The sequence below is a fragment of the Clarias gariepinus genome, chromosome 20 (genome assembly GCF_024256425.1).
Source record: "Clarias gariepinus isolate MV-2021 ecotype Netherlands chromosome 20, CGAR_prim_01v2, whole genome shotgun sequence".
Taxonomy (NCBI): Eukaryota; Metazoa; Chordata; class Actinopteri; order Siluriformes; family Clariidae; genus Clarias; species Clarias gariepinus.
In genome coordinates this window covers 1,467,803-1,485,966 of record NC_071119.1, presented here as the reverse complement: position 1 = coordinate 1,485,966, position 18,164 = coordinate 1,467,803, and the positions used below count along the sequence as shown (strand labels likewise).

At 42.3% G+C, this 18,164-nt stretch overlaps 1 protein-coding gene across 1 annotated transcript in view; it reads left to right on the top strand.

The window, feature by feature from the left end:
• Nucleotides 1-18,164, top strand: part of LOC128508206 (stimulated by retinoic acid gene 6 protein-like) — a 68,696-nt gene that overhangs the window by 31,160 nt on the left and 19,372 nt on the right. Inside the window, exons 4-8 of the mRNA XM_053479429.1 lie at nt 12,632-12,704; nt 13,058-13,158; nt 14,841-14,977; nt 15,085-15,205; nt 15,312-15,405. Of these exons, the coding sequence (XP_053335404.1) occupies nt 12,632-12,704; nt 13,058-13,158; nt 14,841-14,977; nt 15,085-15,205; nt 15,312-15,405 (526 nt within the window). The remainder of the gene's footprint in view (nt 1-12,631; nt 12,705-13,057; nt 13,159-14,840; nt 14,978-15,084; nt 15,206-15,311; nt 15,406-18,164) is intronic.

Here is an 18,164-nt window from a genome sequence, read left to right as displayed (position 1 = left end):
AGCATACCCACTGCTGAGTGAACGGTTAATTATTTTCAACAAAGTTTCTGTTATTGCTGGTACTATCTGCTTAAAAATATGTCTTATATAGGATCTAATTCACAATTAGATAGAAAACAAACTCTATGTCAAGGCTAAAAATACCAGTTTCCCTGTGACTTCACTTCCCCTGCAGACATCCAAATGGACCTGACCAAGGTCAAGGCAGTCACACACCAAACAATGCCATTTTCTAGGTGAGAACTTCAATGCTTTCTGGGGTTCACTAACTTTTACCACTATTTCATTAGGAATTACAGTATGGTGACGGCCTCACTAACAACACTCACCTCCACTAAAACTCTGTTTCAAATGGATTTTTCCCTGGAAAAAGCACTCATTGAACTCAAGCACCAATTCACCACAGCACTCATCGTTACCTTTCCAGACACCTCCCTTCAGTTCACTTCAAGGTCAACGACCTATGACATCGGAGACCGTGAATTACTGGCAGTCAAGCTCACCCTCAAGGAATGGAGGCACTAGTTAGTGTGAACTGACCACAAGAACCTTGAATACTTAAAGTGTCCCTATTGTGCCATTTTTAAGGTTGCTAATATTGCTTAAGGAGTCTCTTAAAACAGGTTTACATGTATGCAAGGTCAAAAAAATAAATAGATTTAATTTTACCCCATTTCTAAATAATTCATAAATGACTTGTGTGTGGCCTCAGTTTTACCGTATCAATTCGAGCCGGTGTCTGACGATGAAACGGTTGAAGTGAAACATCGACAAGAAACTGTTTCGCAAGCACGACTGGAGCAGAATGTTTCTCAACTGTCATATGTTAATGAGAGTTTGGTACGTTAATTGTAAGATGTGATAGCATCGTCATTGTAATATTTGTTTAGGTGCGCATTTTCCCATGTAAACGGTACTGTTTGTGGGTGGGCAAGTTGTTTGCGACGTAGAACGTGGGCAGACATTATGCAAATATGTTACATAGTGACGTGGATCCATAACAGAGAAATATTAGAATTGCTAATGACTCGAATTTGAGCCGACTATTTTTTTAAGAGACAGAAACTTCATTTATTGTGTACTGACAGCGTCACCACTTTGCAGATAGTTTATGTTCACGTAAAGCTACATGACAAACTGCATGAAAGATAATATTTGAAAAAGATTTAATAGGGACACCTTAAGATCCGCCAAAAGACTCAACTCACATCAAGCATGCTGGTCATTGTTCTTCTCATCCTTTCAGTTCATGCTGTTCTATTGCCCCTGTTTCAAGAACGCAAAGTCTGACACCCTCTCCCAGAAGTTCTCCACCCCTCAGGACACACCTCCATAGAGACCATCCTTCCACCTTACTGTCTTGAGGCCACTACCTGATTGGAAGTGGAGAATGCAGTTCTACAGTCCCTTAAACAAGAGCCAGGTTCAAGTAATAGTTCTTAAAGTCTGCCAACTTTATTCCATTACCCAAATTCCTATCCACCAAAGAAATCGTCTCGGGTTACTTTGCTGTAACCCTGTTCCCTGAAAAGGTGGGAACGAGATGCTGCGTGAAAACGCTATGGGAACATCTTGTCATGTTGCCGGTTGTGAAGCATGTGTGTACCAAACACGCCAAATTTTTGGCTTTTATAACCTCGGTCAGGTGACGTCATCTGATAGGACGCACCTGCAGGTTATAAATAGTAGTGAACCGGAAACATTCCTCAGATTGATTTGTCTGAACGGACGTCCGGTCACATAGGCAGTGCGGCATTGGGATGCAGCATCTCGTTCCCGCCTTTTTAGGGAACAGGGTTACAGCAAAGTAACCCGAGACGTTCCCTTTCAAAGGCTACACTCGATGCTGCGTGAAAACGCTATGGGAACGAGAGTGCCAACGCCGCCACACTGCAAGTGTCTGGACTCCAAGGTTGTGTAGCGTGTGCGCACAAGGCCGAGAAGGTCTCAGAACTATGTCTGGGTAGCTGACTCGAGGACCCGTGGGCCCGGAGTAGCATGAACATCCAAACTATAAATGTAATAAATGTGTGCGGAAAGGACAACCCTCCGTGTCACACACTTGCTGCAGGGGAATACTGCTAGTGCAATAGATGAGGCGATCCCCCTGGTTGAATGAGCCCTGATTCCTAGAGGCGAAGTGAGCCCACGCGCCTCATAGGAGAGGGCAATAGCCCAGTGTAGTGGGGGCCACCCCCCGTTGCGGCCCCAGACCATGTAAAAGCTGCTTTGACTTACACCACTAGCTGATGCGGTGGACGTAAATCTGAAGAGCACGTACTGGACAAAGTAAGTGAAGTCTTTCCTGCTCCGAAGCTGTAAAGGCAGAGGACAGAAGGCTTCAAAACAATAGGATGCATATTGGAAAATGTGTGCGGAGAGGACCAACCCTCCGCGTCCCAGACTTGCTGCAAGGAAATACCTCTTGCTAGTGCAATTGATGAGGTGATTCCCCTGGTTGAATGAAACCTGATTCCTAGAGGCGAAGTGAGCCCACGCACCTCAAAGGAGAGGGCAATAGCATCTCTCACACCGCTTGCGGCTTCAAAACATGTAAAAGCTGCTCTGACTTACGCCACTGGCTAATGCGGTGGACGTAAATCTGAAGAGCACGTACTGAACACAGTAAGTGATGTCTCTCCTGCTCCGAAGCTGTAAAGGCGGAGGACAGAGAGCTTCAAAACAATAGGATGCATGTTGGCAAATGTGTGCGGAGAGGACCAACCCTCCGCGTCACATACTTGCTGTAAGGGAATACCTCTTGCTAATGCAATTGATGAGGCGATTCCCCTGGTTGAATGAGCCCTGATTCCTAGAGGCGAAGTGAGCCCACGCGTCTCATAGGAGAGGGCAATAGCTGTCCGATCCTCTTAGAGAGGTAACACCATTTAGAAAAAACATCTAAAGGGTCAGAAACCTGAGGCGCTGACTCTAGTGGTTCAACAAGGGGCACAAGCCAGAGGACAAATTTTTTCTGCAGAAACTCCAGCACTGAAACAATTCGGCAGTGGACTGGGTCTACCTGCTTCGTCTTGCACCAACTTTCAAATACATTCCATTTGAGGGGAGGCAGTCCTAGTACTTAGAATAGTCTTAATTACGCTGGCTGGAAGACCAGCTTGACTTAGAGTCAGAGAGTAGTAAAGGGGACATTTGCTAATCTTGCGAGGCAAAGAGGTCCACCTACGCTACATGAAATTTTTCCAGAATGTAAATCGCCCTATGGGACAGGAATCTGGTGCGCTAGCTATTTAGCGGCGCGAGCACAGTCCGCCCTGGCGATTAATATATGAGACTGCCATAGTGTTGTCCACCCGCACTAGGACATGGTAGTCTCAACTGCTGGAGGAAGTGCTTTAGGGCCTGAAATAGAGCCATGATTTTGAGGCAATTGATGTGCCGCGCAAAAAGATGGCCTCTCCAGCTCCCTTGGGCTGGACGGTCATTTAAGACCGCACCCCAGCCCATGAGGGAAGCGTCTGTCGTTAGCATCTGCGACGACAAGACGAACTTAGAGTGGGACCCAGAGTCAGAAACCGGGGTCTGAACCACATAGGAAGGGTACGAAGCACCTGGCGCGTAGCCCTTATTGGGGATTGGCCCTAGAGTAAAATCCCCTGGTTCTTAGTCACAACTGAAATGTTCTCATGTGCAGAAGGTCCAAAGGTGTCACCGTGGATACAGCTGCCATGAGAGCTAAGATCTCTGAAAGTGATGGTCACTTTCTGGTCTAGCTTGATTTCCTTGACAGTGTTGAGAATGGATTCGACACGAGCGGGAGACAGCTGTGCCCGCTTACGCTCAAATTCCATGTGACACCCAAAAATGTTGTCCTCTAAACAGGAAAGAGCATGCTTTCATGGCATTGGATCTCAATCCTAGGAAACAAAGATTAGCTAGAACGACATGCTGATGTCGAAGCGCTAGCTACTGAGACTGGGCCAGCCAGTCATGTAATTCAATACAGATGCTCTGGAGTCGTAAGAGCCAGAACTACATCCATGTATTTTGTGTATGTGCGGGTGAAAAAGCTAGACCAAATGGAAGGACCCGATACTGGTAAGCTTCGCCCCCGAAAGCGAACCTCAGGAACCTCCTGTGTTGTGGCAATATTTCCATTGATTCATTTTTAGATAGCGGTAAAGCCCGCAAAATCTAAAAGATTGGACGCAGCCCCCCGTTCCTCTTGCACTTTCCGGTTTCATGGAAGTGGAGACCACGCCATTGAAACGCGGAGGGTGATGTGAGAACTGAATCTTGTAGTTTCTTTATACAGTGCTTATTGCCCAAGGAGATATACTTGGCAGTAGCTTCCACGCTGCCAGTTTCTCAGAAAGGGGCAAAGCTCAGCGGCTTGGTTAAACTGGGGGGATGTTAGATGTTCAGCATCCTGAAACCCGGCAGGAAAAACCCGAAGAACTAACATTTTATTGGAGACTGGAGTTGCCCGAAACACCAGTGGTGGCGGAGCAAGAACACCAACCTCCTGGGGGTGCCAGGGAGAACACTTCATTCTTTAAAAGGAATTCTGCGTGCCTCTCCCCATTGGGGGGCCACCCCCCACGGTCCTGGGCACATGAACCTCAGGGCTGCTTTGTGAAGACAATATGCCAGTCTGACCTCTTTTGAGGCGGATTGCGTGACGCACCCCAATCTTGCGAGGGGGTGCCCAGCTCAAAAACACTCTCCTTGTGTGTTTCATGCCTCCCAACAGTCAGACCCGGTCGAGACTGGGTGGCCGACAGGGAAGGCGGGGAAGGAATTTCCCGAAGGCTTGTTATATAACTTCGCCTCATGAACCTAGTGGCGACCGAGTTAACGACATCGCCAAGTAGGCCTGGAGGCGAGATGGGGCATCGAGGAGGAATACACGATCCTTCTCCTTAATGCCCCTGAGATTCAACCACAAGTGCCTCTCCGCGGAGACCATAGCAGCCATAAAACGGCCGATAGCACAGGCCGTCTGCTTTGTTGCACGAAGAGACAAGTCTGTGGCCCAGCAAAATCCAATACGCCTTACCTTGCAGAGCCCCGCCAGTACTCAAGTCTCTCAGCAGGTCAGCCTGGTAGGCGTGCAAAACTGCCATGGTGTGCAATGCGCCAACCTGACCTGCTGCCTGAAAAGCTTTTCCCTCCAGGGAAGATAAAAAGTCTACACAGCTTGAAAGGAAGTAATAGCTTTTCAGGAAGGATGATGTCCCAGAAGAGAGATAGCCTGGAAGCGTCTCTTCTATCTGGGTGTCATCATATAACTCCGCGTTTCTACCTCAATTATATTTAAATAAATAAAGAAGTTGATGGCAGGAAAACACGGGATGAATACAGCTTACTCCATGAAAGGGTTAACTCATATGGAGATTGCTAAGAAAAGGGGAGAGAGCGTCGTTGAGGCTCCGCCCCCGGCCACCCGACAGAACCTGCCGTCTATGTTTCTTTTCATTTTTATTATTATTATTATTTTTAAGTGCTTAGAGGCTATTACCATCTCTGCGGAAGCAAGAGAGGATGTTTATCCTTGCCCATTCACAAGAAGCGCAGCGCGCGCTTGCGAGCGGACAGAGGGATTTCCCGATCCGATGAGAACGCGAAAGAAAGGAGTTTTAAGTCCGTCTCTCACTGCTCTGCCGGATGCACGAGTTTAAGCCCCAGGAATGCGCGGCGGCTCGGAATGCGAGGCGCGCGCGTAGCATTTAATCGAAGCAGTAAAGTGTAGAGATCGCCCACCGATATGGATTATACACACGGAGGGACATCTCGTTTAAACTCTGCCATTATTGGTGAGTTAAACACTTATTTTGCTGGTTAGACACACACGCTCACAACTAGGTGAAGACAAGAATCTGAGGAATTTTTCCGGTTCACTCCTATTTATAACCTGCAGGTGCGTCGTATCAGAGGACATCACCTCACCGAGGTTATAAAAGCCAAAAATTTGGCGTGTTTGGTACACACATGCTTCACAACTGGCAACATGACAAGATGTTCCCATAGCGTTTTCACGCAGCATCGAGTGTAGCCTTTGAAAGGGAACATGAAACTTCAAATTACCACCTCTTTCGCCCTAACGAACTTTCTATGAACGTAGTCTCAGAAAGAGCCCTAGTTCTTAGCAGAATTTTGGAAGGCCTTCTGTGGTCATATCAGGCCACACCTAGTCTCTTGTCTGGTTTTCACCCTAAAAGCAATGGCCAAACAAAGCGGATGAACCAGGAACTAAAGAAGCCACTGAGGTGCAGTACGCTCATAACTCGCTTCCCACTTTTTCCACTGCAATGTCCCCTTTCCAATGTTGTCTCAGCTACCAACCACCACTGTTCCCAACCCAGGAGAAGGAAGTCTCGTTTCACACAGCTCAAGCCTTTGTTCGCCGTACAGAAGGACATGGCAATGTGCTCCTACCCATTTTTAATATCAGTACCTTTAGCGATTAGCTTTAACAGCGTAAAGCTAATCGGCATCATTTAGCTGCCCTAAGGTACCACGTTGGTCAAAAGGTCATGCTCTCTACTCACGACCTCTCACTCAAGACAACATCCAAGAGGCTCTCACCAAGGGTTATCGGCCCATTCACCATCACCTGCATAATCAGTCCATGTTCTGTCAGACTGGCACTGCCATTGCCCATTCACCAAAGATGATCCAACCTTCCATGTCTCCCAGATCCGTAGTATTCCGACTCATAGATGTGGACAAGGCCTTTATAGTTCAACAACTTTTCAAGTCCCGTCTCCGTGGACGTGCTCTCCAGTACCTGGTGGACTGGGAGATCTATGGCTGGTAGCTCGGTCTCTGATTACTGAATTCCCCAGACTCTACTCGAGGCACCTAATAGAATGCCTGGTGGCGTATGTAGAGGGGGGAGGGGGGTGCACTGTCACAACCCACCAAGCTACAGCTCTACCATGATCACCTGCGCACTCCAGTTCCAAGTTCTGCCTCATGCAGCTCTCCCCTCTGCACACCTCTGCTCAATCTATAATCACCTTTCCTTCCTACTTTAGTCTCATTCAGATTACATTACCTCTCCAGGTTATTGTGTACTCACCATGTCCAATATTCCAGCGCTCTTTCTCATCTTGCCTAGTTTTCAACCTCGTCTTGTTTCAAGAAACTGTTTTTTTGTTGTTGTTGTTGTTGATGTTGTTGTTGAAACTGTTTTTCATACATAAGCCTGGACCTTTCCTTTACTCTCCAGCTTCAACCTCTGCCTGTTTCCTGACTACGAGTAATCCCAATGAATTAGCATCACCTGCGAGCCTGCTCGAGCACACACCAGCTTTCTTTGCGGAGCACATTCACTTCACCCCGACTATCCTCTTCCACATTCTACTTGAGCTCAAGTTACCAATGCCTCATCTCTTTACGGAGCTCAGTTACCTCACGTCAGCTCTTTACTTCCGCATTCAGTTCAAGCTCAAAGTACACACGCTGACATGAAAAGGCTTCGGTAAACGGAAATGCAAACTCCTAAGGGTTAAACGAACACGCTCACTTAGGCGGTGGACATCACCATAGTGGCGGCTGTGCCCTGGAAACCCTAATTAACCTCTTCCGGAATAACTTTAAGTGCACAGACACAGACCACAAGCACCATTTTAAATAATTTGTAAACAAAGCCTAGCATAAGTTAAGCTAGTTAAAGCTAGCTTGTTTGCATTGTACCCTGAGTGCATCTACGCTAGTAGCATTGAAGGCTAGTGGTTAGCACATAGTATCTTTTTTTTGTGAATGCACTGATCGAAATGAAATATGCACTGATGTTGAAATATGCTTGAGCATACCACCAGATGGTCCCTTTAAAATCTAACTGTAACTCACACTAGTGGGTCCTTTTCCCTTTTCTCTAATGACACCCTCCTTATTAATTTACTTATACTTTGATTAATAAAACTACTTTTATCGATATCCTGGGATATTGATATTCTTCCTAAATATTTAGATGTGAACTTTAATTTAATTTTATAATAAATTACAGTTTCGGCTTCCATGTTGCACAGATACTGGTGGGTAATTTAATTGTAATTACTTGTATGTTTTTGACGTCAGGCCAGTTAGTTGTTTATGTGCCAACACCGAACATTGCACGGTTGGTGTTAAAAGCCACAGACTGTTTAAGAGGCCCATTGCAGTACAGTGAGGGACGGAGTGTTTGGAAATACCTTACAGGAGCTCATCTGGAGCTCATCCCTCTTTCTCTCTCTCTCTCTCTCTCTCTCTCTCTCTCGCAGGTAGTAACGCTCGGGTTTTATATTTAAGCTAGTTACACAACTACAGGGTCGTGAATCCAAATAGGGGCTAATAAAATTTACTTCCGGTATTGCGCAAGCTTCGCAGAGCAAGTAAAGACACGCGACAACAACAATTTCAAAACAAACCCCAAGTGTATTACAGTATGTGAGTCAGAAAAACAAACAACCAAGGTGCACCAAAAAAACTATATATACAAATATATACAAATATAAACAATGTATGTAGTGTATGCGGGTGTGTAAGTGCGTATGTATGAACGTCCAATGTCCGTGTTATTGTAGTGTGTAGGTAACGGTGGATGGGAGAGATGGCTTGCACGAGATAACGGAACGAGAGGGGTACTGAATGAGTCCTGTATGGATTAATCCTCGGCAAGCATCAAACAAGCTCTCTCTCTCACAAAATGCAGTGCGTCGTCTCCTCATCTCTTCACCCCGAGTCCTTTGCCGGCTCCAGCTTTATGCGTCATACTCTTGCATGCTCGCAGGAGCTTAACCCCAGAACCAAAACACAGTCTTTGTTGGGGAACAAAATAACTCATAGCAAGGTTGATAATAAGGCCCGGTGGTTTTATTTTTATTTACCATCTTAATTGGCATTTAAAAAACAACCCCCGTATGTGGCTGCGCTACAAGGTCACCAGGATGACTAAAAGGCATCCATAAAATCTTAAATGCCACATCTAGAAACATTTTAAGTGGTGTTTGGTTGCCATTCTACTAGCTAAGAAATTAAAACTGTCATTGTTATTGAGGAAATTTTAATAACAACCACAGTCCTGTCATCGAGAAAACCCCATTTCAAAATGCCCTGTTTAGGAGCATCATTCTTCTAAATCAAACTTAATAAATAAAAAGGGGGGGGGGGTGATATTAAAATCATTCTTTAAACATTCCGTTTTGTCTTTCTTTTTTAGCTTACCATTAGCTCTAACCCATACTTACAAAAAAAGAGAGAACTAATGGGAAAAGCAGCCCATTAGTACTCCATCCCTTGCCCTGTGTGTTGTTCTTCTTTTCTGCCTCTGTTATCTAGCTGTGCTACCTGTCTGTTCTTACTTATTCTTCCCATACAGACTTCCAAGTTCATAGCATGCTTACCAGACGATCACAGTCACAGAGAACCACACTCAGCATTAGCCCCAATTGACATTGCACACTTACACATCTGTTTGCCTTGTCTGTTTTGTTTCATTTTGTTTAGTTTTCTCTTCTTTAAGTCTGTGTCAGTCATGGTTCTAGAACTTCCAAATAAAACATTTCTCGTACCACAGACTCCATCAGTCACTGGGAGCATCTAAAGACACGGAAAGTGTTGTGATTGACAGCCTCGTACTTAAGGAACTTGTACTGGTGGCTCAGGAGTGATGGGAAGGGCATGACGAGGTAGAGCAAGGTGCCAAGACAGAGAAGCATCAGGCTGCAAAACACCTTGGCAGCTACTACCCAAGAAAGGGAACAAGGCAAAGCTGAAAGACTACAGTATGCAGAACAGCTACTGGAAGATATATTAAAGAGGAGTTTGACAGTCTTAAAGAGGAACTCAAGCATGCCTATGAATTGTGCCATAAGCTGCCAGAAACACGACGGGTGACCATCTCACTCCTGCCAAGCAGGATAGGCTCTGTTCTTGAACCGAGGTGGAAGAGGTGAAGGGGTGGTGCTGAAACATTCTCCAGCTCCCTCCAAAGAATGCATACCTTACTGAGAAACACAGAAAACCTGCTCTCTCCATCCACAGATCACAGCATGGCTTGGACCTCACATGCTGCACCACCAAGCGATTGAGTCATCCGCTCTTCAAGAACCTCAATAAAACTTAGTGCCAGAGCTCCAAAGTCTTGCGACAAAGAAAACCTCAAAAGAAGTTCCAGAGCACCACCATTTATAACCAAGCAACCAACAAGTCACAGAGAGCATCCCCAAAAGACGTCATCCCAACCACAGCTCACCAATCAATCAACATCAGTGTGATTCCCTTCCGCTGGTGGTAAACCACCGAGAAGAACTCTCAACGTAATGCAAGTAAAAAAAACAAAGCTTCATACTTTTCTAATGATTGCACAATCTAAACTAAACAGTAAAATGAATCCCAAGGCTTTGCTCTTGTGACTTTTTCAGATCTAGTAATCAGTACTAAAAATTCGAGGACTTCCTCGAACTCCATTAAATTTCACCCTCCAAACTGTTTGTATATCTGTGTATGTGTGTGTGTGAGTAGCGCAGTTTCATGTATCGTAGAATAGTTCAATAAATTATTGTTTCTTTATAAAGAACTGTTGCCTTGGTCATGTATTTTAAAGTTAAAACATTTGCCCAGATCTTACTTTACATTACTCATAAATATAAAGACTGGATTTTTTAATTTTCATCATCGCCAAATGATAAGCAGAATTGGTAAGATAAACTAAATCATGCTAAACGGTGGACAAATAGAAGATAAAGTGTATGGTATAAATTGTAAATCAATTAATCAAATTAACCTGAATCATTAAAGATTCGATTCATCTCATACAAAAAGCTAACACCCTACACTGGTCTTCCTGTAACTGTCAGATCAACAGAGTTCTTGTATACCCAGACAGGAGTTTGTCCTCCAGCTCTCTCTTCCAATTGTATTTTTACGGAATATTTGTATAAGGTATTTATATGAGGTAAACATTAAAAATAGCCAGTGCTGGTCCCAAACTCAAATAAAAAGTGATGGTTTGTCTCAGGTAGGTTGTGCGAGCCACTGTGGCGACCCCTCTACAGAAGCAGCTAAAAGACTTACAACAACAACAAAAAATTAGGATATCGATTCAATAATTTGTCACATATTTTTTTATAATTTTAAATAGATTTGAAATAAATTTTCTCACATATTCCAGTGAGAAATCTGGGGTCGGAGCATAGGGTCAATCTGTTATCACCCCTTGCTCACTCCGCAAGTCCAGGATCCATAAGCAAAGAAAGAGTCATGCGGTGGAGCTTTTAGTAAGTGGCACGCAGGCAGGGTTATGCGCCCCAGGGACTTTAAAGGTAAGATCAGAATGTCACCCCTTTGATCTCTGTGATAAGGACAGTGCGGGAAACAACTGCTCAAGCTTCTCTTGAAACCCCGCTTTTGCATCCCTGCCACCAGAAAGGCGGCCAAGAAGACTGCATTAGGCTTCTGATTCCTGCTGGGGAAGCCACCGAGCTGACATGTCCAAAAGAGACTTCCGCCTGTGGCCACGCCACAGAGAAAGCTGGGAGGGGCCAGTCTTGGCTCGTGTCAATGGGATAGTTCATTGTAATCAACGCAGGAGCTCTTCCTCTGTGTGCTCCATCCTGCCACTCCAGCCTTGTGCCGGCATGCCAGCTGGGCACTGCCACCAGATCTGCACGTGCACACCACTCATTTCCTTCCCTTTTATCCTTCCTATCTCCTATAACCCTGTCTTACCCCATTTTACATAAATAAAACCCGTAAGACATCGCCTCGTGTTTATGTGTCTCTGGTGCCACCCTGCAAAAGGGTTAAACCTGTTACGATACATTCTTTTTAAAAGTTATATTATTACTCTATTGTTAAATTGTATATATATTCTCATATTAATTGAATCATTCTCTCCAGTGCAATGTGTTACATGGTCAGTTGTATAAGTGCTTTACTGCATATCATACCATGTATGGCTGTTGAAGTGACAAATAAAAGCTCAATTTAAATTTGTTTAAAAGGCAACATTCTATAACCAAACTAAAAGTTTAATAAAACAGGAATTCTTTCTCATAAATTTCCTAGAGTTGTACAGAGATAAGTAGGAACTCTCTAGAACTTACAGTATAAGCGTCATAGTAAATGCTCTAAAGAATCCTATTGCATGCCTACAGACCTGAGTAAAAGTTCAAAAAAACATCTCAGGTATCTCGAAGCAAATAATTTATAGAATCTCTACTGAATTTGTGCTGAAAATGCTCCAGGAACAGTTACTGAGTGATGATGGGGTGGACGTTCCTTTGCACTGTATTGATTAGTGTGTATATATAGCTGTTGCCAACAAAAGCACACAGCCTGACATTGATTCCTACTGTTTCACAGAACTTTATCGAGTCATTGGTAATGTCAAAGGTGGTAAGTTTTTTTTTTCTTTTTTAACCTGTATTTCAGCATGCTTAAACATGTCTGTGATCAGCCACACTAATAAAGTTTGTCATGTTTATACACAAGTCATATATAAATCTCTTGCACTTTTTTCCTCACCAGGAAGAACATGGTTTAACAAGTGTAATGTGAGTGACATCACATAATTGTGTGTGTTTTGGCAATTACTTCTGAAACTTACATTTTTTTAATTATTATTATTATTATTATTATTATTGCTTCAAATATTTACTTGCATTTTTGCCTCACATTTTAGAAATATAACCGAATTGAATAAACAATGCGATCTTTCTTCTAACAATTTCCTGCTTCTCTATTTGCTGCCAGCTGTGAGTTACTGCTTTACTTCATCTTATTTATTGATTGACTTATTGATTTATTGATGTTTTTGTTAATCAGTTTATCTAAACCTGGTTATTGTAGAATGTAAAGGCAATGTTGTAAAATACACATTTTATTTTATTTTTTATCAGTAGTATTATTTGTGATGTTTATGCTAGTTTTAAAAAGATTTGATGTAATATGATTTTATGATTTTAAAGGTTAGCATTTTTTTGACTATATTTAAAACTTGATAGTGGCTTTATTTATTTAAATGCAGTACATATTGTGTGTGTGTGTGTGTGTGTGTGTGTGTTTGTGTGTGTGTTTGTGTGTGTATGTGTGTGTGTCTTTGTTGCAGGTTTTTATTTTATTACTGCTGTCATTTGTCGAGCGCAGAAAGAATCTTTACGCCTTTGAGAAGAGATTTCCATGTCTGAGAGGCAGATTCGGCATTGTGGTGTAAGTTTAATATCGTTTTATTTCACTACATCAGTGTTGGAATGAGATTGTGTCAGCATTGTCTTGAGCCTAGGAGATGCCTGTAGATAGGGGTGGGGGAGTGTCTTGGGAATATGCGTTGGGTGAAGTGTGTTGGGGAGTGTGAGAGCCAGGGCCCGGTTTCTCGATAACGCACACTATTTGTGCGCTAAAAAGACTCTTAAGATATATCTTAAGGAAAGTGATTACTTTTCTAAGTGTGTTTCTCAAACTGTCCCTTAGGAGTCTTCTTAAGTCACTGCCTCTTACGTCCAATGTTACAAGATGCTGTCTACAGTGAAGGTTCTGAATTAGCTGACATCGGTTGCTCAGAAATCGATTATTCACTCCTTTTGCAAGACAGCGTTAAGAAAGATGGCACTTTCTATGCAAATCAAACATTGCTCAAAATTCTTCCAATTACTTCGACAGGGGTTAACTTATCAATAACGCACTATGGAATGAATACAATGAGATGACAAAGTAAAGGTTTAATACCCCTATCTCACCTAAGTGGTTTTGCGCGGGCAAAACATGGGCGGGCAATTGTGGCGACCCACTGTGCCTAACTCCGCATCTCACCGTGAGTCAAACCGCATAGGTGAGATAGGGGTATTAGGCACGTGAGCTGCCGCGATTGCCCGCCGACGTTGCGCAAAGCTTCCGCGAGGACCGCCTAAAAATTAAACATGTTTAATTTTCCTTTTTTTTAAAACATGTTTAATTTTTCACATGAAAAGATAAAAATGGCAACAAAAAAAAATGTTTAATTTAACACTTAAAAAAATTAAACATGTTTAATTTTTCACACGGAAAGATGTGTAATCACAGCACAAAAGCTTGCGCTGAATCATGATGAACCCTACTTACGGCCACTGCGCGAGACCGCGCAGGTGAGATAGGGGTATAACACCGTATCTCACAGCGGGTCAAACCGCATAGGTTATATAGTGGTATAAAGCATTACAATCACTCAGAAAAATGAAAGGATGCGGGGTTTAAAACTCCCAAGTTTATTTTCTCATTTAACTAAATCAAATTTCATCCTAAAATAAAACGTGTCAAAAGAAAAGTCCATCCAGTCATGAATGATGGCTAATGATCAAAGAAACATATTTTAAACAAAAAGCAGCAATCAGCTGTACATCGCTAAGAACAACTTAGCTATAAGAAGCTTTCGAGAAACTGGGCCCAGTTTATTCCACTATGGCTAGAATAAGAAAAGAAACAGCATTGTTTGCATTCATGTTGTAGTTCTGCATGATGTATTATTTTCCCTCCGACCTTCCTGGCTTCTAGTTAATAAATAAAGACAATCTTTAAAGAACCATTCATTGTTTAGACAAGGCCATCTCTGATTCTTGTTGTTCCCTTCTCCTCATTTTAACCATTTTGGTAATTTTATCCCTGTATTGGTACTCATATATATTTTCTTGTGCAGATCAGGGTTGTGCTGCTGGTTTTAAACCACTGAACCTGCATCCATTCCTTGTTACATCAATTGTTACATTAATTGCTTCCTATAATGATGCTCAGAGGTTGTCTGTCTGTGTGTATGTGTGTTTCACTGTGTCACACCTGGTCATTACTAAAGTTTATTTTATGTAATTCAGGTTTTTTTGTGTTGTTGTTGTTGTTGTTGTTGTTGTTGCTGTTGTTGTTAGCCCTCTTGACTTCATGAGCTCTATGGAGAACCGATGGTCCTACGCTTTTGCTTTTGGTGCCACAGCACCTCTGATATTTGGTCTGTTTTTTGGCATTATCAACCCATTTCCATACAGTTCACCACGCTACCTAAAAGGTACAACACATACTGTAACACACACTCTACACCACAAAACATACATAAAGAAGCATAGTCAATTAATTGTGTGTGTGTGTGTGTGTGTGTGTGTGTGTGTGTCTCAGCGTTTGTGTACTTGATATCATCTTTGGAGGTGGGCATCGTCTGCCAACCGTTCTTCGCCTGCCTTTCAACACCTCACAAAATGCTTGGCGGTGTTCTCGGCCTGCTGTATACACTTGCCTGGTACCTGTCTTTTGTCCCACTACTTACTACTAACTTTGGGTATACAGTATAACTATAATCTGTGTGTGTGTGTGTGTGTGTGTGTGTGTGTGTGTGTGTGTACCAGGTTTGTTGTGCAGCTGTGGGATTTAGTGTGGTGTAAAGGGACATCAACACTCGATAAGGAGGACTTGTTTGGATTTTCTCTGCAGTATGAGTGGGTGAGTCTAATGAGAAACATAACTGCATGCTTATCATATCCCTTTAATTCTGGAATTTGCAGAATTTCCAGCGTGTAATTGTGTGTGTGTGTGTGTGTGTGTGTGTGTGTGTGTGTGTGTGTGTGTGTGTGTGTCTGTGTGTCAGTTATTTGATGTTCCAAATTTACTGTCATTGGGGTTCCTGTTCTTCCGATTTGGCTTCATGATACTGAATGATGTCCTGTTCCGTCTGAAGAAACACAGCAAAAAGGTCTTACACACACACACACACAGAGAGAGAGAGAGAGAGAGAGAGACTGAAACAGAGAAAACACTTGTAACCTGAAACATAGCCTTAGTCCACATTGCGATTGATCAACTCATGATTTGGAGGCACAACCCTAATCAGCAGCCAGTATTCGTCATTTACTATTCATCTAGGTTCATATGTTAAACGGGACCTATTATTTTTTTTTGTTTAAGTCATTTCTTAGTTTAAACATTCAGATGAGAAAAAATATCAGACCAAAGCTGAAACGAAGAACCTGATACTTGTTTTTTTAAATATTATTATTATTATTTTGGGTTTTTCAATTTTCTCCCCAATATTAGTCGTGGCCAATTCCTCCCCGTCACTAGGGGGCTCCCACATTAGGGCTACTACTATCACTCAGTCGGGAGGGTGAAGACTATCCCGTGTTTCCTCCGAACCGTGTGACGTCAGCCGACCCCATCTTTTCAAACTGCTCACGCACCATTAGGGGCGGAGTAACACACTCGGTGGAAAGCGCTAGCTGCTCCTTCCGTGTGGGCGAGCTCACAGACACCCCGGATTGGTTGTAGAGCCGTGATTAATGTGGGAGCGCAAGTACCTCTCATCCCTTCCCTCTAATCCCTGAGAGAGCTCGGCCAATCAGCTCTCTCTGTGCCTCCGGCTGTGAGAGGAAAACAGCATCACCCCGGGTTCGAACCAGCGATCTCCGGATGATAGGGCGAGCGCTTTACCACTGTGCCACTCGGAGGCCAGTTTTGTTGCATTTGTATTGTGTTAACCAAAAGTCAACACAATACAAATGCAACAAAATAATATGGGAGGCCTTAGAAAAGCAATCGAAAACCATCATGTTACAGGTATTGTCGTGGCAAATTTGTTGTGAACTATTCTAAACACAAACCCAAGCAAAAAGAAAGAGCAAAAGAGTTTATTGCAACCAAAAGTAAATGGACAGCACTGGACTGGCCAGCCAGAAGACAACAGACACCCCACAGAACTTCTGCAAGATCTTCCCACTTCCCCAATTTTAAATCGTTTATATACCCTTACTTAGCAATTATATCATTATTTGCTCTTCCTTAAGTCAAGAAACTACTTAATATTCATGTAAGCTAATTTTGCTCAGGTCAGATTGATGTGGCACCTCCCGATTACGTAATTCTCATGTCTAGGTCAGCCTAAAAGATCTTGTTTTATTTTTGGAAAAAGTTTGGTTTGGTTTGGATACATAATAATCATATACCTATTTTCCTATTCCTGTTGAACAACTTATTGAAATTATTGAAATAATTTATTGGTTAATTTTTAGTTTAATTATACTTTATTATTTTTTTTTTAAGATCTGAAGATTATAATGAATAATTATTGGATTTAATAATTAGGGTTTAAGTACACCCTGACTAAGTACAGTTAGGGTCAATTTTATTAATTTTGTTAAGTCTTGATTGCATTAGATTATAATATTTTAAATATTGTTATTATTGCATAATTATTATTTTTACTTATTTAAAATACTGATCATTCATATTTTGACTCATAAAATAATCCTATTCTTCTTAAACCATAATTTGATTATTAACCTATATGATTTTAAACATTGACGTTTTATAATATACTGTATTGTACGTATACATTATGGATTAGTAATTATAGTTATATTAATTAATTAATATTAAAAAAGTTACAACCTTTATTGATAAATGTTGGTTATGTAGTATAATATAGAGTGTAGTAGGGGGTAGTAATGGATTTTGATTATTATCTATTGATTCCTTTGTTTTTTTAGCTTTAAAACGGGAAGTCTGGCCATCTGTGCTCTGTGTCCAGAAAAAACGGAACTGAAAGTTATTTCTTTTAACTTTTTCTTCCTTTTTCCATTACGTTCTGCCTGCTTTACAGTTCCTTATTTTTTGCTCTTTGTGTGTACGGTTTGTTCTTAGGTCACACTTAACAAACTTTTCTGCTTAATTATCGTTACTTATGAGTAAACAGCTGTAAAACTAAATTAAAAGGAGTAAATATTATTAGTATTATTAATTTCCTAGTATTATCATTTTTATTTATTGCTTTCTTTCCTATCCCTACCTTCTACCTGTATATTTTTTTACTTCCCCAATTTGTAGTACAGGCGCCTTCTCTTTCATTGTAGATAAAGGCCTCTTGGGTCAAAGGCCTTCTGGGTATTTAGTACTTCACACTTGAATACAATTGTAGGCCAATAAAATGTTTCCACAGTATCCCCCTTTAAAAAAAACAGGAGTTCTGTAATGAAATTAAGGGGAAATGTGCGAGTTTTCTCTGAGAGCCCCAACTCTAGCCCCTCTGAGAGCCCCAACTCCAGCACCAGTCTAGCCTCCACAACAAACCGGAGGGCAGAGTCTAGAACAGAGAGGATGTGTGTTAAAGCAAAACCTTTGTTTAAGGTTTATGAAGGCTTTCTCTGCATGTGTCTTTTACTGAGACTGCGGTAAAAGTTGTAAACCTGAAGAAACCAGTCTGTAATGGT